Genomic DNA, 22,430 nt, shown 5'->3' on the forward strand with positions numbered 1-22,430 from the left:
TTAAGATGTACCCAGGAGCAGGTATAGACTAGAGTCACAATTTACTAATTATAAAGAGTAAACAGCAGGTTCAGGGAATAGCCTGAAAGAATCAAAGTGGAAGTAAGTGGAATTCAAGTACCGAAGAATAACGAAAAGCGTTTGAAGTTTTCTAAGAATGTGGATACTGCGATAAGGAACACCAGAGTAGACAGTTTAGTTGAAGAGCTAAATTGCTAAAAAGGGCAATCACAAATGCCGGAGGGACAAACACTGGTGCAAGGTAGGTAACTGAAAGAAACCTTCCGTAACAAAGGATATACCTCAGCTGATCGACGGAAGAAGGAATTACAAAAATGTTCACGAAAATTCAGGACTGCATACATACAAGTCACTCGGGAAAAAAACAAACAGGAAGTGCAGGTAGGCTAAGGCGAAACAGATGCATGAAAAATGTAAAGAAATCGAAAAAGAAATGATTGTCAGAAGTACTAACTCAATGTATAGAAACGTCAAAACAATGTTTGGTGAAATTAAAAGCAAGGGCGGTAAAATTAAGAGTGCAATGGGAATTCCACTACTAAATGCAGAGGAGAGAGCGGATGGATGGAAAACGTACATTGAAGGCCTGTATGAGGGGAAGCACTTGTCTGATGAAATGAGAGAGGAAGAAACAGGAGTCGACAGGGAAGAGCTATGCGATCTGTTATTAGATTCTGAAATTAACAGAGCTTGATACGATTTAAGATCAAATAAGGCACAAGGGATAGACAACATTCTATCGGAGTTACTGAAATCATTGGGGAAAGTGGTAAGAAATCGTCTACTCACGTTGGTGTACAGAAGCTGTGAGACTGACGATATACCATCAGACTTTCGGAAAAACATCATCCACACAATTCCGAAGATAAGAAGACCTGACAAATGTGAGAATTATCACACAATTAGCTTAACAGCTCAAGCATCCAAGTTGCTGACGAGAGTAATATACAGAAGATTGGAAAAGGAAATCAGTTAGGCTTTAGTAAAGGTAAAGGGACCAGGGAGGCAGTTTTGGCATTACAGTTAATAATAGAACCAACACTAAAAAATTAAAGAGAAGTTCATAGGATTTTTCGACCTGGAAAAAGCGTTCGGCTAAGTCTAATGGCGTAAGACGTTCTAAATTCTGAGAAAAACAGAGGTAAGCTATAGGGAAAGAGGGAACAACAAGAGTGGAAGACCAAGAATGAAGTGCTCAGACTGAACAGCGTGTTCAATCGGAACATCGACGAAGCAATGACAGAACTAGAAAGAAGGTTCGGGAGTGGATTTAAAATTCAAGGTGAAGGGCTGTCAATGATAAGATTCGCTGATGACATTGCTAACTTCAGTGAAAGTCAAGGATTGTAGGATTTGTTGAATGGAATGAACAGTCCAGTGAGTACAGAACATCGACAAAGAGTAAGCTGAAAGTAATCAGAAGTAGCAGAAATGAGAAGATCTTGAATCCTAACATCAGAATTCGGGATTATGAAATACACGAATTCAAGGAATACTGCTACCTAGGCAGCAAAGTAACAGACAGAGCAAGTAATACATATTAAGCAGACTCACACCGTCAAAAAGGGCATTCCTGTCAAAAAAAATTACAAAGATGTACATATCGAGCACAGCATTGTAAAATGGACTGTGGGAAAACTGAAACGGAAGAGAATCGAAGCATTCGAGACGTGGTACTGGAAAAGAATATTGGAAATTAGACGGACTAATAAGGTAAGGAATGAGGAAGTTCTGCACAGAATCGGCGAGGAAAGGAATAGATAGAAAACACTAACAAGAAGAAGGGACAGAATGATAAGACATCTGTTAAAATATCGGGGAATAAATTCCATGTTCTACGTCCCCTTCGAAAAATTATGAATGACCATGCTGGTAAACCTCTTACGTTATTTGATTTCCAAACAGCTCAGCAAAACTGAACGTATTCAGACAGTTCTCTCTTTATTTATTCTGATTATCACTAAACTGGCACACAATATTTTTAGAGCAACGCAATCTGACTTTCAATAATCCCCACAAAAGAATGGCCCTGGCTAACAATAACCTATACCTTTCATGAATCACTTACTTCACAAAAATCTTCGTTACTCGAACTACTGCAATACAGCGAGCGGCAATACTGCCAGCTAAATAAAAGATTCTAACTAATGAAGGCACTAACTACTGATAGGCATAGTTAAAAAACAAAAGATTTTGATAGAGAACAAACAATGTATTTACCTTAATAATGTTCAAAAGTCATCATATATACAGGGCTATTACAAATGATTGAAGCGATTTCATAAATTGACTGTAGCTCCATTCATTGACATATGGTCACGACACACTACAGATACGTAGAAAAACTCTTAAAGTTTTGTTCGGCTGAAGCCGCACTTCAGGTTTCTGCCGCCAGAGCGCTCGAGAGCGCAGTGAGACAAAATGGCGACAGGAGCCGAGAAAGCGTATGTCGTGCTTGAAATGCACTCACATCAGTCAGTCATAACAGTGCAACGACACTTCAGGACGAAGTTCAACAAAGATCCACCAACTGCTAACTCCATTCGGCGATGGTATGCGCAGTTTAAAGCTTCTGGATGCCTCTGTAAGGGGAAATCAACGGGTCGGCCTGCAGTGAGTGAAGAAACGGTTGAACGCGTGCAGGCAAGTTTCACGCATAGTGATGTGAAAGATTCAGTGTTTAAACCTCCTCTACCAAGAAACGTGCCAGAACTGCGAGCTCGCATCAACAATGCTTTCGAACTCATTGATGGGGACATGCTGCGCCGAGTGTGGGAGGAACTTGATTATCGGCTTGATGTCTGCCGAATCACTAAAGGGGCACATATCGAACATTTGTGAATGCCTAAAAAAACTTTTTGAGTTTTGTATGTGTGTGCAAAGCATTGTGAAAATATCTCAAATAATAAAGTTATTGTAGAGCTGTGAAATCGCTTCAATCATTTGTAATAACCCTGTATATATATATCAATTCATGACATCCATCTTTACAAATTTCCTTTTTCTGGAGGACACACGTCCGCTTATAGCAACCTCTCAAAACTCTGGCATCTCTCTCCCCTCATCCACCACTGCTGGCGGCTCACTTCCAACTGCGAAACGCTACGCGCTGTTCACATCCAACTGCCCAACACTACAATAGCGAATATTCCAACAATGCCAGCCAGCCACAGACTGCACACAGCACAGTCAGTGATTTTCATACAGAGTGCTACGTAGCGTTACCAACATAAAAACCTAAACAGCCTACTTACACATGGTACTATACCAGTGGCTCCCAACCTTTCTGAGACTATTACCCCAGAGTGCAATCAGACATTGGCTAGTACCCACACCCCTCCGCCCACCATCAACGATATTAGCAACTAAATAAACTTTAAAATAAAAAGAATTGTCTATAAATGCTTTTATTTTTATTTTAAATGATGGAAGATAAATGATATTTAGTTTTCGTAGATGTCATATGAAACCCCAAAATAATGAGTCAATGAAACCGTTGGTACTTCTTAATTCTAACAACATTTTATTTGTATATATAAGATGACGTAAGTCTCAGTGCATCGCGATATTGCCGACAACTCCTCCTCAGAAAAGGAAGCTAATTACACACATTGGTGATAGATACTTATTACAGAACGTGCTTCCTCTGCACCACTCCTCTTGCTTCTCTCACATCCTGCAACCCATTTTAAAATCAACCAAGTCAAATGGTGTACACTATACCTACTGCTTATCTACCACTAGATTCGTGGACTCCTTACCTCCGAAATGGTAGAAATTGGAACTCTTTAGGTTGGCAATGCTTTGCGTCTGACCACTGCCACACAACAGCGTAGTAGTCACTACAGAGTTACTGCTGAGTTGTGATCTCAGTTAGATCGTTTATTGTAGCGAAGTGAATAAGGAAGCAGTTTCTGTCAATTCTGGGAACTACATACAACTCGGAGAAGGCATTTTTCATGATATATTTAAGCACATATGTACCAATTTTACAGTCACAGATAGATGATACAAAGTACACTAATGGTCATTAAATTTGCTACACCAAGAACAAATGCACATGATAAACGGGTAGTCATTGGAGAAATATATTATACTAGAACTGACGTGTATTTAGATTTTCACGCAATTTGGGTGCATATATCCTGAGAAATCAGTACCCAGAACAGCCACCTCTGGACGTAATAACGGCCTTGATACGACTGGGCATTGAGTCAAACAGAGTTTGGATGGCGTTTACAGGTACAGTTGCCCATGCAGCTTCAACACGATACCACAGTTCATCAAGAGTAGTGACTGATGTATTGTGACGAGCCAGTTGCTCGGTCACCATTGACCAGACGTTTTCAATTGGTGAGAGATGTGGAGGATGTGCTGGCCAGGGCAGCAGCCGAACATTTCCTGTATGCAGAGAGGACCGTAAAGAACCTGCAACATGCGGTCGTGCATTATACTGCTGAAATGTCGGGTTTCGAAAGGATCGAATGAAGGATAGAGCCACGGGTCGAAAAACATCTGAAATGTAACGTAGGCTGTTCAAAATGCCGTAAATGCGAACAACAGGTGACCGAGACGTGTAACCAATGGCACCCATACCATCACGCCGGGTGATACGCCAATATGGCGATGACGAATACATGCTTTTAATGTGCGTTCACCGCGATGTCGACAAACGCGGATGCGACCATCATGATGATGTAAACAGAACCTATATTCATCCAAAAAAATGACGTTTTGTCATCCGTGAACCCAGGTCCGTCGTTCAGTACACCATCGCAGGCGCTCCTGTCTGTGATGCAGCTTCAAGGGTAACCGCAGCCGTGGTCTCCGAGCTGATAGTCCATGCTGCTGCAAACGTCGTCGAACTGTTTTCGTGCAGATGGTTGTTGTCTTGCAAACGTCCCCATCTGTTGACTCAGGGATTGAGACGTGGCTGCGCGATCCGCTACAGCCATGCGGATAAGATGCCTGTCATCTCGACTGCTAGTGATACGAGACCGTTGGGATCCAGCACGGCGTTCCGTATAACCCTCCTGAACCCACCGATTCCATATTCTGCTAACAGTCTTTGGATCTCGACCAACGCGAGCAGCAATGACGCGATACGCAAGCCGCAATCGCAATAGGCTACAATCCGACCTTTATCAAGGTCGGAAACGTGATGGTACGCATTTCTGCTCCTTACAGGAGGCATCACAATAACGTTTGACCATGCAACGCCGGTCAACTGCTGTCTGTTTATGAGAAATCGGTTGGAAACTTTCTTCATGTCGGCAGGTTGTAGGTGTCGCCACTGGCGCCAACCTTGTGTGAATGCTCTGAAAAGCTAATCATTTGCATATCACAGCATCTTGTTCCTGTCGGTTAAATTTCGCGTCTGTAGCACATCTTCGTGGCGTAGCAAGTTTAATGGCCAGTAGTGTATTTGTCAAGTAAGAGGACTATGTGAGAAACAGGAAGATGTTGTTCATACATTCGTTTCAAAAGTTGTAACCTCCACCACATTTTCTCACGCGTTAATGCTAGTATTTGAAATAAAAATGTAATTACTGGTAATTTATGTAATCGTTGTTACAGTTTTACGAGATAATGATGATAATAATAATCATCTTTTGAAAATAATTCAGTTTCAAACCCAAACACTACTGAACCGTTTTTTTTATCCCTTAGGTAATTTCGCTTTTCCCCTCAGGGGCTGTACCCCTCAGAGGGAGTTGTACAGTGTAAAAATTGTAGATAAAGACAGGGGCTGCAATACATTCAGCAAATAATTGAGGATGTCAGTCGTAAGTGCTTCTTGACATGAGAAGGTGGGCACAGAAGGGGGGCTCATCCGGGTGGCATCAAACTACTCAGAATACTGATGGAAAAAAAGGGATACACTTTGTTATAATTCTGCTGTAAGATGGCGATCTGTGGGGAATTTGTTCCAATTTTGCTTTAACCTATCGATAAATGGGGCGATTTCTTACAATTTTGCTATAAAAAGGGCATTTTGTTACAATCTTGTGTAACGGTGGTGATGTATGGGTCAATTTGTTACTATTTTGCTGCAACATTGTGATGTGTGGAACAAATTATTGCAACTTGGCTGTAATATAGCGATGTATGGGGGGTAATCTATACTGTGCGATACCATAAGTTACCATTATCGGCAGAAGATGGCATTCGTTTTGTATTACAAGAAAAAGTTAATACCCTAGCCTGGAGTTCCCACAGTGTTTGGGTGACTTAGAGCAGAAAGTACACTCTTGCTCATAAATTAAGGATAATTGAAGAATGTGATGCCACACAACGTGGTACTACACAAAACTGGAGCTAATAGCATAGGGACATAGGGAACACACTCGACACAGATCTGTAAGTCCAAGGTTTTGGTGATAAGTTGAGAAAACCGTCCCGAAACACATGCGCTACAAAACGCCACGGTTTCCTGCGCATGTACCCCGACATTAATATGGGGCATGATCCCCATGCACACGTACACAGGACTCAACACGGGTTGGCATACTCCGGATCAGGTGGCCGAGCAGCTGCTGGGGTATAGCCTCCCATTCTTGCCGGTTGGAGCTCCTGAAGTGTCGTAGGGGTTTGAAGACGTGCAGCGACACGAGAGCATCCCAGACGTGCTCGATGGGGTGTAGGTCTGCAGAACAGGCAGGCCACTCCATTCGCCTGATGTCTTCTGTTTCAAGGTACTCCTGCACGATGACAGCTCGGTGGGGCCGTGCGTTATCATCCATCAGGAGGAAGGTGGGACCCATTCCACCCCTGAAAATGCGGACGTACTGGTGCAAACTGACGTCCTGATACACCACACCTGTTATAGTTCCTCTGTCAAAGACATGCAGCGTGTACGTGCACCCATCATAATCCCACCCCACACCATCAAACCACGGCCTCCATACAGGTCCCTTTCAAGGACGTTAAGGGGTTGGCATCTGGTTCCTGGTTCACACCAGATGAAAACCCAGTAAGAATCACTGTTCGGACTATATCTGGACTCGTCCGTGAACATAACCTGGGACCACAGTTCCAATGACCATGTACTGTGCTCTCGAACCAAGCTTTACGGGCTCTCCTATGACCAGGGGCAGTGGAATGCACTTTGCAGGTCTACGGGCGAATAAACCATGTCTTTTCAATCGTCTGTAGACTGTGTGTCTGGAGACAACTGTTCCAGTGGCTGTGGTAAGGTCGTGAGCAAGGCTACCTGCAGTACTCCGTGGCCGTCTGCGGGCACTGACGGTGAGATATCGGTCTTCTTGTGGTGTTGTTCACTGTGGACGTCCCATACTGTAGCGCCTGGACATGTTTCCTGTCAGCTAGAATCGTTGCCATAATCGTTGGCCGTGCTACGACCTGCGGTGGTCGACCAGCCTCCAGTCCCACTAGTATTCTACCCCTCATAACGTCATCAATATGTGTTCTTTGAGCCATTTTAAACACACAGTCACCATAAGAGCGTCTGAAAACGTCTCCACACTTACTCGCTGCACCGTACTGTGACATGCACCAACACACCTCTGCATATGCGGACCGCTGCAGCGCCACCGTGCGACGACCGCAGGTCAAATGCACCACACGGTCATACCCCGAGGTGATTTAAACCTGAGCGTTGTTTCACCATGTATCAGCATTATCTTTAATTTATGAGCATGAGTGTAGTTGGAAGTAGGTAGTTGAAAGTGTATCCAACCGCTTTCATATTTGTACACTACTGGCCATTAAAATTGCTACACCAAGAACAAATGCACATGATAAACGGGTATTCATTGGACAAATATATTATACTAGAACTGACATGTGATTACATTTTCACTCAATTTGGGTGCATAGATCCTGAGAAATCAGTACCCAGAACAACCACCTCTGGCTGTAATAACGGCCTTGATACGCCTGGGCATTGAGTCAAACAGAACTCGAATGGCGTTTACAGGTACAGTTGGCCATGCACCTTCAACACGATACCACAGTTCATCAAAAGTAGTGACTGGCGTATTGTGACGAGCCAGTTGCTCGGCCACCATTGACCAGACGTTTTCAATTGGTGAGAGATCTGGAGAATGTGCTGGCCAGGGTAGCAGTTGAAAATTTTCTGTATCCAGAAAGGACCGTACAGGACCTGCAACATGCAGTCGTGCATTATCCTGCTGAAATGTAGGGTTTCGAAGAGATCGAATGAAGGGTAGAGCGACAAGTCGTAACACATCTGAAATGTAACGTCCACTGTTCGAAGTGCTGTCAATGCGAAAAAGAGGTGACAGAGACGTGTAACCAATGGCACCCATACCATCACGCCGGGTGATACACCAGTATGGCGATAACGAATACACGCTTGCAGTGTGCGTTCACCGCCATGTCGCCAAACACGGATGCGACCATCATGATGCTGTAAACAGAACCTGGGGCCATCCGAGAAAATGGCGTTTTGCCATTCGTGCACCCAGGTTCGTCGTTGAGTACACCATCGCAGGCGCTCCTGTCTGTGATGCACCGTCAAGGGTAACCGTAGCCGTGGTCTACGAGCTGATAGGCCATGCTGCTGCAAACGTCGTCGAACTGTTCGTGCAGATGGTTGTTGTCTTGCAAACGTCCCCATCTGTTGACTCAGGGATCGAGACGTGGCTGCACGATCCGTTACAGCCACGCGGATAAGATGCCTGTCATCTCGACTGTCAGTGATACGAGACCGTTGGGATTCAGCATGGCGTTCCGTATTACCCTCCTGAACCCACCGATTCCATATTCTGCTAACAGTCTTTGGATCTCGACCAACGCGAGCAGCAATGTTTCGATACGATAAACCGCAATCGCGATAGGCTACAATCCGACCTTTATCAAAGTCGGGAACGTGATAGTACACATTTCTCCTCCTTACACGTGGCATCACAATAACGTTTGACCATGCAACGCCGGTCAACTGCTGTTTGTGTATTAGAAATCGGTTGGAAACTTTCTTCATGTCGGCACGTTGTAGGTGTCGCCACCGGTTCCAACCTCTGAAAAGCTAATCATTTGCATATCACAACGTCTTCCTCCTGTCGGTTAAATTTCACGTCTGTAGCACGTCATCTTCGTGGTGTAGCAATTTTAATGACCAGTAGTGTACTTGGAGCATGTAGTATACACTGTATAACAGCATCAGTTACCATTATCAGCGGAATCCCACGCGCGTTGACTGCAAAACTGTACATCACTCCGGTAATTCGACCTGCTGTGATGCAGTTCATGAACAGCATTCCAGAGGTTGCTTTCCAACAGGATAACGCTCGCCCACATGTCACCGTTGTAACCCAGAATGCTCTACAGCATGTTGTCTTGGCCTGCTCGATCACCAGAACTGTCCCTAATCGAGCACATAGCCGGCTGCGGTGGTCTATCGGTTCTAGGCGCTCAGTCTGGAACCGCGCGACTGCTACGGTCGCAGGTTCGAATCCTGCCTCGGGCATGGATGTGTGTGATGTCCTTAGGTTAGTTAGGTTTAAGTAGTTCTAAGTTCTAGGGGGCTGATGACCACAGATGTTAAGTCCCATAGTGCTCAGAGCCATTAAAACTATTTTTCGAGCACATGTGGGGCAACATCCTCCAGCTTCACCCACAACCAGCACAAACCGTCCCTGGACAGACTAACCAAGTGCAGCAGGTATGGAACTCCATCCCAAAAACTGATATCCGGTACCTGTAAAATAAAATGGACCCACGTCCGCGTGCTTGCTTTGAACTTTCTGCTAGTTACATCGTCAGTTAATATGCCAGCATTGCATATTTGTAATTGCTTACCTCGCGCTTACATTAACATGTGATCCTTCAGTGTTAGTCACTTAAATCCGTTGCCTAGACAAATGTGTTCCAGAAATTTCATTTCTCCACATCACTTGTTTTCTGGTGTTGCGATTCTTTTTCCGTCGGTGTATTTAGACCCTGTGCAATGGTCCGCAGGTGGGTAACCCAGAGCACCCCGCCTACACGGAACAGTACATGGTGCCGCTGACGGCGCCGTTCACGTTCTGGGGCCGGGTGTACAGCACGGTGACGCACGTGTACCTGAGGGCCGTCGACTGGCTGCTGTCGGGCGGGTACATGGACAGCAAGCTGCGCGAGGTGCTGGGCGCGGACACGCCCCCGCTGGCGCAGGTGGTCCGCAACACCAGCCTGGTGCTGGTCAACAGCCACTGGAGCGTCGACCAGCCCGCTCCCAACGTGCCGGCCTTCGTCGAGGTCGGCGGGCTGCACGTGGAGGAGCCCCGACCCCTGCCGCAGGTGGGTGCTCGACTGTCGATATTTTTAAAACTATCGGTAATCGGATATATCGATATTTTAAATACATAAATATTCATTCTAGCAGTATCGAAATGAATCGATATGTCTACAAGTCGACTAAAAAATATCGATATAACGGCATATAAAAATCTTCTTTCACTTGCGCCTTTGTCCCGCAATGTGCGCAGGGTCGGCGTGGTTAGAACGGATTTGGCAAGGTTAATTTAAAGGCGTGCCCGGATTCCCTTCTTGCCGCCACCCCATGCCCCCCAGCATGGAATCACTGTACCCCAACTGTCTGCGTCTAGTGTAAACCATGAAATATTTCGGAAGTGTTACAAATGTCTGCGGGTCGTGTAACTGAGGCGGGATGTGGGGACCAGACCGGTATTCACCTATCGGGATGTGGAAAACCGCCTAAAAACCACATCCAGGCTGGCCGACACACCGGCCCACGTCGTTAATCCGCCGGGCAGATTCTATCCGGGGCCGGTGCGCCTACCGGAGTCCAGGAAGCAGCACATTAGCGCTCTCAGCTAACCTGGCGGGTATAACGGCATATAAAAATATTGGCTGAATATTGTAAATATACTCCCGCTTTTAGAGCTGTATTTTTAAGTATTGATTTATTATTAGGTATTCTGTACATCAACAAGCTAGCAACCTGCCTATGCCCCTTAGAGCTAGAATTGAATGGAAAATGATCCACATTCATGCTTAGCGATAACCACTTTGCTAACAATGGTAACTGCATGTAAGCAGCACAATAAAAAGTGTCCGATGAGTCCGTCTTTTGGTTTCGTCACATAACTAATTTGTCCAGAACACTTCATTCCGTTTCCGGTCCGCGGCTCATGGCCTCGCGGTCACGTACTCGCTTCCCGAGCTCGAGGTCCCGGGTTCGATTCCCGGCAGGACCAAGGATTTTCACCTGACTCGAGATGCCAGGTGTTTTTGGTTTTTGTTGTCTTCATCATTTCGTCATCATTCATGAAAGTGGCGAGATTGGACTGAGCAACAGTTGGGAATTTGTACGGGCGCTGACAACCACGCAGTTGAGCGCCCCACACACCAAACATCATCATCATTCTACTTCCGTGTTTTTTTTTTCATTTCTGCCAATGCCAGCGACCCAGCAGTTTTAGTGTCAACATTGCATGGTGAAGCTAAATGTTGTAGTTTCCGTTGGTAGCGCCAAGCGCCGATTACATCATTTCCCCTCACACGTCTCCTAATACTACTACTATCTCTTGCGCCTTTGTCCCGCATTTTGCGCGGGGTTGTTGTGGTTAAATCGGATTTGGCATGTTAATGTGAAGGGGTAGCCGGATGCCCTTCCTGCCGCCACCCTGTAACCCCCGGGATGGAATCAGAGTACCCCATCTGTCTGCGTCCAGTGTAAATCATGGAAAAGTGCGGATGTGTTTCAAATGTCTGTGAGTCGTGCAACTGAGGCGAGACGTGGGGACCGGCCTGGAATTAACCTAGAGGGATGTGGAAAACCGCCTAAAACCCACATCCAGGCTGGCCGGCACACCAGCCCTCGTCGTTAATCCGGCGGGTGGATTCGATCCGGGGTCGGCAAGCCTACCCGAGTCCAGGAAGCAGCGCATTAGCGCTCTCGGCTAACCTGGCGGGTCTTCGCCTCACACGTCTCCATCCACCGCAAAAATCCAGTCTTGCCATTTAGACTTTTGTTCGTCATTTTCAGCAACTGTTCTTGAAGAATGCCGATGCGAAGAAATAGCGCATTACATGCCTTGAAAATTGTTTTTTAACGGAACTGGTGTGCTATTTCTTCACATCGGATATCTTGTTATTCCATTCACACTATCACCCCTTTCCCTCCCACCCACCCCTGCAATCGTCCTTCTTCTTTTGTGCAACATATACTGGCTTCACACAGTCAAAGAGGAATATCCGACATGAAGGCTCAAAAAGTAGTAAGACTCCTTCAGACAGTGAAAGTAAAATTATATTCTACTGCTATATTAAAATAAGAACTTCAAGTATTTAAGGAAAATTGTGAAAAAATACCACATTAAATAAAAATATCGGCACTCGATATTGCCATTTCGACATCGATATATCGGTGGATAATATATCGTCGGTATATATCGATATTTTATCAACAACCCTACTCGGTGTAGCTGCGTGTAAATACACTCCTGGACATTGAAATAAGAACACCGTGAATTCATTGTCCCAGGAAGGGGAAACTTTATTGACACATTCCTGGGGTGAGGTACATCACATGATCACACTGACAGAACCACAGGCACATAGACACAGGCAACAGAGCATGCACAATGTCGGCACTAGTACAGTGTATATCCACCTTTCGCAGCAATGCAGGCTGCTATTCTCCCATGGAGACGATCGTAGAGATGCTGGATGTAGTCCTGTGGAACGGCTTGCCATGCCATTTCCACCTGGCGCCTCAGTTGGACCAGCGTTCGTGCTGGACGTGCAGACCGCGTGAGACGACGCTTCATCCAGTCCCAAACATGCTCAATGGGGGACAGATCCGGAGATCTTGCTGGCCAGGGTAGTTGACTTACACCTTCTAGAGCACGTTGGGTGACACGGGATACATGCGGACGTGCATTGTCCTGTTGGAACAGCAAGTTCCCTTGCCGGTCTAGGAATGGTAGAACGATGGGTTCGATGACGGTTTGGATGTACCGTGCACTATTCAGTGTCCCCTCGACGATCACCAGTGGTGTACAGCCAGTGTAGGAGATCGCTCCCCACACCATGATGCCGGGTGTTGGCCCTGTGTGCCTCGGTCGTATGCAGTCCTGATTGTGGCGCTCACCTGCACGGCGCCAAACACGCATACGACCATCATTGGCACCAAGGCAGAAGCGACTCTCATCGCTGAAGACGACACGTCTCCATTCGTCCCTCCATTCACGCCTGTCGCGACACCACTGGAGGCGGGCTGCACGATGTTGGGGCGTGAGCGGAAGACGGCCTAACGGTGTGCGGGACCGTAACCCAGCTTCATGGAGACGGTTGCGAATGGTCCTCGCCGATACCCCAGGAGCAACAGTGTCCCTAATTTGCTGGGAAGTGGCGGTGCGGTCCCCTACGGCACTGCGTAGGATCCTACGGTCTTGGCGTGCATCCGTGCGTCGCTGCGGTCCGGTCCCAGGTCGACGGGCACGTGCACCTGCCGCCGACCACTGGCGACAACATCGATGTACTGTGGAGACCTCACGCCCCACGTGTTGAGCAATTCGGCGGTACGTCCACCCGGCCTCCCGCATGCCCACTATACGCCCTCGCTCAAAGTCCGTCAACTGCACATACGGTTCACGTCCACGCTGTCGCGGCATGCTACCAGTGTTAAAGACTGCGATGGAGCTCCGTATGCCACGGCAAACTGGCTGACACTGACGGCGGCGGTGCACAAATGCTGCGCAGCTAGCGCCATTCGACGGCCAACACTGCGGTTCCTGGTGTGTCCGCTGTGCCGTGCGTGTGATCATTGCTTGTACAGCCCTCTCGCAGTGTCCGGAGCAAGTATGGTGGGTCTGACACACCGGTGTCAATGTGTTCTTTTTTCCATTTCCAGGAGTGTAGATGTGCCACTTCCTTTCACATCAGTAAGAACTTTTTTTAACACTAAAGCGAAAATAACGCAATGAGTCATAAAAAGACTTTGACACGAAATTTACTTAATGCACCATGAACCCTTCCCAACCTCGACAACATCAAATGGTATAGCCAGATGGATTGACCTGGTAATGTCTCTGCTTTAGACTCTTGAGGACAACAGCCCAATAAACTCCATCTTGGTTGATACCTAAGTCCTTTATCCTTCAATTTTTCCAAATATGTTGGGGCAGGACGTCTTCTTGGGGATGGATGGCGTTGCCTTTTCTGATCTTCCAACTTTTACGAGTGTTTGAACTTCCTAAGATTCCAAAAGTCTCAGTTTGAGCTTGAATTCTTTTACTAAACTAATTGACTTAAGGACTCAATCCCTCTCGGTAAAGTAGTAAGTCCGCTTCCCACGAGAAAGTGCGCAGGTGTGAGCCCATCAGTCTGGGAGTTAGGTCTAGAGTTGACTGCGTCTTCGTTACTTAGAAGAATAATTTGAAGTCTCTTCTCATCCAGACTGATTTCCCCGAGTACTTTACGAAGGTATTGTTTTAATGAACCAACCGTTCCTTGCAACCACCCCTGCCCTCTTCCAACCAAGCCTCACGGGAAGCGATGGACTTCCAGGCAATACTTTTTTGGGCGACGTGCTGGTGGTTTCGATCACATGTAAAGGTTGAACTTCCAATATTTTTCGGATAGCCACCTGGAAGGTATTATAGTTTTCATTTTAAACTGTATGCGGGACATCTCATCTTCTAACAAATCTTTGCATTGCTAATAAAAATTTATATGCTGTGGGTGCAGCAACGAGCTCGAGGATGATGGCTCTGGTTACTGCACAGATAAACTGAACGATGTAACTGTTGGCAGCAAGGGACTAAAGATCCTGCGAAATCGATTCCACGGACTTAAGATGGTTTCTGTGGCGACTTCCCTGTGCATGCATTAGGGCCTTCGTGTGAGCACTACTTTACAGTTTTGAGTGTTGAACCGTTGGGCACTGGTAGGTTCTCCGTTAACGCTGTAAATTCCGAGAGGAGGCACTCTGTCTGTACTGATTTGATCCATAAGGTGCGAGGTGCTGTCATTTCTTCTCTAGTAAATTCTTCCTGGAGATTATTTCTGTTCAAGTCTCGCTTGCAAGGGAGGAAGGTATTCTGTGGTTCGTAAAAGCTTACATAACTCGGCAGTAGAGCGCCAAGTAAATAAATAACGTGCGTCCTTTGCTTTCACACCTACAAGAACATTTATTTTTGCCAAGGAGAACTAGAAGCCGTGAGTCACACGAACATGTTACGCTACATAATTCTACTTAATGCGCTGCGATAGAGGGTACAGCTGAGCCGGTCTCAATTTCCTGTCAAGCTGCAGCCCACGTCTGTTTGAATCTGTTGACTGCATTTATGCCTAGGTCTTCGTTTACAACTGGAAGTAATTTGTTCTTAATTCGTTTCCATTTCTCTTGCCCAGGATCTGCAGAGTTTCATGGACAACAGTCCTGCTGGAGTGATCTACTTCAGTTTTGGGTCCATGGTGAAGACTGACGACATGCCAGAGGAGAAGCTTAGGGCAATTATCGACACTTTTGCGTCAGTGCCGCAGAAAGTACTGTGGAAAGTCGACCCGTCGTCTCTGCCACAGCTGCCGCCCAATGTGCGTGCTCAGAAGTGGATGCCTCAGAACGATGTTCTCCGTAAGTAGCCATCACAAAGTCGCCGTCGTGCTCTCCACAGTTTTTGATGTAGCTGATGACCAACAATAGCAAATCATCACTGCGTATAATCTTGAATTTGGGAAACACTCTCTTCTTTACACAGGTAACGATTACCTTTCTTTACACAAACGCTGTCATAATGGACGCTTTAGTTGTCCGTGTCGCAGTCTGTAATTTCCCATTTATTGTGACTGCTACATCGATTCATCACAGCTGCGTATGATATAGTGATATCTTTTGTCTAGGGTGTATTTGATAATTGTAATCATACACTACTAGCCATTAAAATTGCTACACCACGAAGATGACGTGCTAAACACGCGAAATTTAACCGGCAGGAAAAAGATGCTGTGATATGCAAATGATTAGCTTTTCAGAGCATTCACACAAGGTTGGCGCCGGTGGCGACACCTACAACGTGCCGACATGAAGAAAGTTTCCAACCGATTTCTCATACACAAACAGCAGTTGACCGGCGTTGCATGGTCAAACGTTGTTCTGATGCCTCGTGTATGGAGGAGAAATGCGTACCATCACGTTTCCGACTTTGATAAAGGTCGGATTGTAGCCTATCGCGATTGCGGTTTATCGTATCGCGACATTGCTGCTCGCGTTGGTCGAGATCCAATGACTGTTAGCAGAATATGGAATCGGTGGGTTCAGGAGGGTAATAGGAACGCCGTGCTGGATCCCAACGGCCTCGTATTACTGACAGTCGAGATGACAGGCATCTTATCCGCGTGGCTGTAACGGATCGTGCAGCCACGTCTACATCCCTGAGTCAACAGATGGGGACGTTTGCAAGACAACAACCATCTGCACGAACAGTTCGACGACGTTTGCAGCAGCATGGACTATCAGCTCGGAGACCATGACTGCGGTTACCCTTGAAGCTGCATCACAGACAGGAGCGCCTGCGATGGTGTACTAAACGACGAACTTGGGTGCACGAATGGCAAAACGTGATTTTTTCGGATGAATCCAGATTCTGTTTCCAGTATCATGATGGTCGCAACCGTGTTTGGCGACATCGCTGTGAACGCACATCGGAAGCGTGTATGCGTCATAGCCATACTGGCGTATCACCCGGCGTGATGGTATGGGGTGCCATTGGTTACACGTCTCTGTCACCTCTTGTTCGCACTAACGACACTTTGAACTGTGGACGTTACATTTCAGGTGTTTTACCACCCGTGGCACTACCCTTCATTAGATCCCTCCGAAACCCTACATTTCAGCAAGATAATGCACGACCGCATGTTGCAGGTCCTGTACGGCCTTTCTGTATACAGAAAATGTTCGACTGCTGCCCTGGCCAGCACTTTCTCCAGATCTCTCACCAATTGAAAACGTCTGGTCAATGGTGGACGAGCAACTGGCTCGTCACAATACACCAGTCACTACTCTTGATGAACTGTGGTATCGTGTTGAAGCTGCATGGGCAACTGTACCTGTAAACGCCATCCAAACTCTGTTTGACTCAATGCCCAGTCGTATCAAGGCCGTTATTACGTCCAGAGGTGGCTGTTCTGGGTACTGATTTCTCAGGATATATGCACCCAAATTGCGTGAAAATCTAAATACAGGTCAGTTCTAGTATAATATGTTTGACCAATGACTACCCGTTTATCATCTGCATTTGTTCTTGGTGTAGCAATTTCAATGGCCAGTATTGTATGTAAACTCAGTTGAGGGCGACTTTTCAAATTAATAATAAATAAAAGGATTATATGTTCGAGCATGAACCATAGACCTTGCCGTAGGTGGGGAGGCTTCCGTGCCTCAGCGGTACAGATAGCCCTATCGTAGGTGCAACCACGACGGAGGGGTATTGTTGAGAGGCCAGACAAACCTGTGGTTGCTGAAGAGGGGCAGCAGCCTTTGCAGTAGTTGCAAGGGCAACAGTGTGGATAATTGACTGATCTGGCCTTGTTACACTAACCAAAACGGCCTTGCCTTCCGGAGGTAAAATAGTCCCCCATCTGGATCTCCGGGCAGTGACTACTCAAGAGGACGCTTCTGGTCAGGTGAATACAGAATTACAAATACAAAATCAACTAGGGGTAATGCAGGAATAGGTTTAATAATGAATAAAATAATAGGAGTGCAGATAAGCTACTGCAAACAGCTTAGAGAAGGCATTATTGTAGCCAATATAGACACGAAGCCCACGCCTACTACAGTAGTACAAGTTTATATACCAACTAGCTCTGCAGATGACGAAGAAATTGAAGAAATATATGATGAGATAAAAGAAATTATTCAGATAGTTATGGGAGACGAAAATGTAATAGTCATGGGTGACTGGAATTCGATAGTAGGAAAAGGAAAAGAAGGAAACGTAGTAGGTGAATATGGAATGGGGTTAAGGAATGAAAGAGGAAGCCGCCTGGTAGAATTTTGCACAGAGCATAACTTAATCATAGCTAACACTTGGTTTAAGAATCATGAAAGAAGGTTGTATACATGGAAGAAGCCTGGAGATACTGACAGGTTTCAGGTAGATTATATAATGGTAAGACAGAGATTTAGGAACTAGGTTTTAAATTGTAAGACAGCATAGCATATGGGGCAGATGTGGACTCTGACCACAATCTATTGGTTATGAACTGTAGATTAAAACTGAAGAAACCGCAAAAAGATGGGAATTTAAGGAAATGGGACCTGGATAAACTGACTAAACCAGAGGTTATACAGAGTTTCAGAGAGAACATAAGGGAACAATTGACAAGAATGGGGGAAAGAACTACAGTGGAAGAAGAATAAGTAGCTTTGAAGGATGAAGTAGTGAAGACAGCTGAGGATCAAGTAGGTAAAAAGACGAGGGCTAGTAGAAATCCTTGGGTGACAGAAGAAATACTGAATTTAATTGATGAAAGGAGAAAATATAAAAATGCAGTAAATGAAGCAGCCAAAACTAATACAAACGTCTCAAAAATGAGATCCACAGGAAGTGCAAAATGGCTAAGCAGGCATGGCTAGAGGACAAATGTAAGTATGTAGAGGCTTATCGCTCGTAGGGGTAAGATAGATACTGCCTACAGGAAAATTCATGATACTCTCGGAGAAAAGAGAACCACTTGTATGAATATCAAGAGCTCAGATGGAAACCCAGTTCTAAGCAAAGAAGGGAAAGCAGAAAGGTGAAAGGAGTATATAGAGGGTCTACACAGAGGCGAGGTACTTGAGGGTAATATTATGGAAATGGAAGAGGATGTAGATGAAGATGAAATGGGAGGTATGATACTGCGTGAAGAGTTTGACAGAGCACTGAAAGACCTAAGTCGAAAAAAGGTCCCGGGAGTAAACAACATTCCATTAGAACTACTGACAGCCTTGGGAGAGCCAGTCCTGACAAAAGTACCATCTGGTGAGCAAATTGTATGAGACAGGCGAAATACCCTCAGACTTCAAGAAGAATAAAATAATTCCAATTCCAAACAAAGCAGGTGTTGACAGATGTGAAAATTAGCGAACTATCAGTTTAATAAGTCACGGCTGCAAAATACTAACGCGAATTCTTTACAGACGAATGGAAAAACTGGTAGAAGCCGACCTCGGGGAAGATCACTTTGGTTTCCGTAGAAATATTGGAACACGTGAGGCAATACTGACCTTACGACTTATCTTAGTAGCTAGATTGAGAAAAGGCAAACTTTCGTTTCTAGCATTTGTAGACTTAGAGAAGGCTTTTGACAGTGTTGACTGGAACTCTCTCTTTCAAATTTTGAAGGTGGCTGGGGTAAAATACAGGGAGCGAAAGGCTATTTACAATTTGTACAGAAACCAGATGGCAGTTATAAGAGTCGAGGGACATGAAAGAGAAGCAATGTTTGGGAAGGGAGTGAGACAGGGTTGTAGCCTATCCCCGATGTTATTCAATCTGTATATTGAGCAAGCAATAAAGGAAACAAAAGAAAAATTCGGCGTAGGTATTAAAATCCATGGAGAAAAAATGAAAACTTAAAGGTTCGCCGATGATGTAATTCTGTCAGAGACAGCAAAGGACTTGGAAGAGAAGTTGAACGGAATGGATAGTGTCTTGAAAGGAGGATATAAGATGAACATCAACAAAAACAAAACGACGATAATGGAATGTAGCCTTGTTAACTCGGGTTATGCTGAGGGAACTGGATTAAGGAATGAGACACTTAAAGTAGTAAAGGAGTTTTGCTATTTGGGGAGCAAAATAATTGATGATGGTCGAAGTAGAGAAGATATAAAATTTAGACTGGCAATGGCAAGGAAAGCGTTTCTGAAGAAGAGATATTTGTTAACATCGAGTATAGATTTAAGTGTGAGGAAGTCGTTTCTGACAATATTTGTATGGAGTATAGCCATGTGTGGAAGTGAAACATGGACGATAAATAGTTTAGACAAGAAGAGAATAGAAGCTTTCGAAATGTGGTGCTAAAGAAGAATGCTGAAGATTAGATGGGTAGATCACATAACTAATGAGGAGGTATTGAATAGAATTGGGGAGAAGAGGAGTTTGTGGCACAACTTGACTAAAATAAGGGATTGGTTGGTAGGGCGTGTTCTGAGGCATCAAGGGATCACCAATTTAGTATTGGGGGCAGCGTGGAGGGTAAAAATCGTAGAGGGAGACCAAGAGATGAATACACTAAGCAGATTCAGAAGGATGCAGGCTGCAGTAGGTACTAGGAGATGAAGCAGCTTGCACAGGATGGAGTAGCATGGAGAGCTGCATCAAACTAGTCTCAGGACTGAAGACCACAACAATAATATGCTCGAGCTGCAGAAAGGTAAACAGAGTTTTAGAGTGGCGGATAAATCAGCAGTAGAAGATGCACTGGGATCGGAGAACGACCAAATTCGTTTCTCTGACTCTGTGTTTAGAGCGGGATCTAATAATATCTACGCTAGGATGTACAAAGAGGCCATAGAAATCATCATCATTTCATCCTCATCGACGCGCAAGTCGCCGAAGTGGCGTCAAATCGAAAGACTTGCACCAGGCGTGCGGTCTACCCGACGGGAGGCCCTCGTCACAAGACATTTTTTTAACTGAAAAGCAATAGAAACGAAATAGTATTGAAATTAGACATGTTGTGGGCCATAGTGCTAAATAAACAAGACAGTGCCAACTCTTCTTCGCTGCAGGCTCCCTAACATACGTCGGCGCACCTGTTCAATCTTAGGCAGCGGCCTGATAACATCATGAACCGACCCTTGCATGGATACATGAAGTGATCAGCCAGAACATAATGACCATCGACCTACCACAGGCGACAGCAGTGTCACCTGGCGAAGCATGACTGCTAGTCGGACACACGCACAGTGCATCTAGTATCAATGAGCGCGTTGTCCAGAAATAGGGAAGGCGTGCAATCTGTCTGAGTTTGACCGAGGGTACGTTTTGATGGCCCGGAGGCTCCCTACGACCATTTCGAAAACTGTACAACTTGTCGTGTGTTCGAGGAATGCTGTGGTGTCTTCACCATGTGGCGAAACCAAAGAAAAATCACATCCAGAAGTCTTGAGGATGGGCGGCCTCCGCTCATTACAGATGTACGTCGTGCGCTGGTCAGACTGGTAAACAAGACAGGCGTCGAACTGTGGCGCAGTTAATATCAGACTTCAGAGCTGCAAAGAGTACAGGTGTGTCTGAACATAAAACGCACCGAACACTCCTAACGACGGCCCTCGGCAGCCGACGACCCATGCTTGTGCCAGTGTTAACATCACGATATCGGCAAATCACGATTGAAATGCGCACGTGGTCATCGGCACTGGACTTTGCCGGAGTGGCAGATCATTGCACGGTCTGATGAATCCCGATACCTTCTTCATCATGCCGATGGGAGTGCGCGAATCCATCGTCTTCCAGGGGAACAGCTCCTTGACACCTATACTAAGGGATGGAGACAAGCTGGCGGAAGCTCCATTATGCTCTGGGAAACATTCACGTGGGTATCCATCGGTCCAACGGAGCTCGCGCAAGGCACCACGACAGCCAAGGAGTATCGTACACTGGCTTCATGTCGATCACGTTTCCCGACATCAACGGCATTTTCCAACAAGATAATGTGCCACATCACAAGGCCAGGTGTGTGATGGAGTGGTTCGAGGAACACAGTGGCGAGTTCCAGTTGGTGTGCTGGCCCTCAGAACTCTCCAGATCTGTACTCAGTCAAACACATCTTGGATGTGATTGAATGTGGCGTCAGAACTCATCGCCCCCTCCTCGCAATTTACGGGAATTAGGTGACTCGTGTGTGCTGATGTTGAGACAGCTACCTCCAGAGACCTACCAAGGTCTCATAGCTTCCAGGCCACGGCGCGTCGCCGCTTTTATTTGTGCAAAAGGTGAACATATGCTCTATTGTGTAGGTGATTAGTGTATAAACATTTCGGCTTACTGGGAAAGCCTCTAATGATGTCTCCAGCAAGGGAAGACAAAACATAAAGCAAAGAATTATGCCTTGAACCACGACGTAATGCCCATAAAAATAATATCAGCAGTAGCATAGATAATTGTATTGTCATCCAGTCATTTTTGGCAACGAATGACTAATGCCCTGCGAAAATTTCCGTTGGTCAAATTTTCACGCTTCTGAATAATAAAGAGGCGGTGGCTTTCTTCCCTCTGCGGTAACTACCAACGTTAAAGCAGTTTATATATTCCTGGCAAGGTCAGTGCGGGGACGATCTGCAGTGTGTGACACTGAAGAAAAATTTGCAAGCCAAGCTCGCTAAAAAAGCATTTTATTTGAAACTTCCCCTTAGAAAAATTAGGAATGACAGTGCTGAGAAATCTCTTACATTATTTGATACAGAAACAGCTGAGCAAAACTCA

General features: G+C 45.7%; 1 protein-coding gene across 1 annotated transcript in view; it reads left to right on the plus strand.

Moving 5' to 3' along the window:
- Positions 1 to 22,430, plus strand: part of LOC124616603 (UDP-glucosyltransferase 2-like) — a 102,692-nt gene that overhangs the window by 65,985 nt on the left and 14,277 nt on the right. Inside the window, exons 3-4 of the mRNA XM_047144924.1 lie at positions 9,964 to 10,284; positions 15,367 to 15,589. Of these exons, the coding sequence (XP_047000880.1) occupies positions 9,964 to 10,284; positions 15,367 to 15,589 (544 nt within the window). The remainder of the gene's footprint in view (positions 1 to 9,963; positions 10,285 to 15,366; positions 15,590 to 22,430) is intronic.

Source organism: Schistocerca americana, chromosome 5 (assembly GCF_021461395.2).
Source record: "Schistocerca americana isolate TAMUIC-IGC-003095 chromosome 5, iqSchAmer2.1, whole genome shotgun sequence".
Taxonomy (NCBI): Eukaryota; Metazoa; Arthropoda; class Insecta; order Orthoptera; family Acrididae; genus Schistocerca; species Schistocerca americana.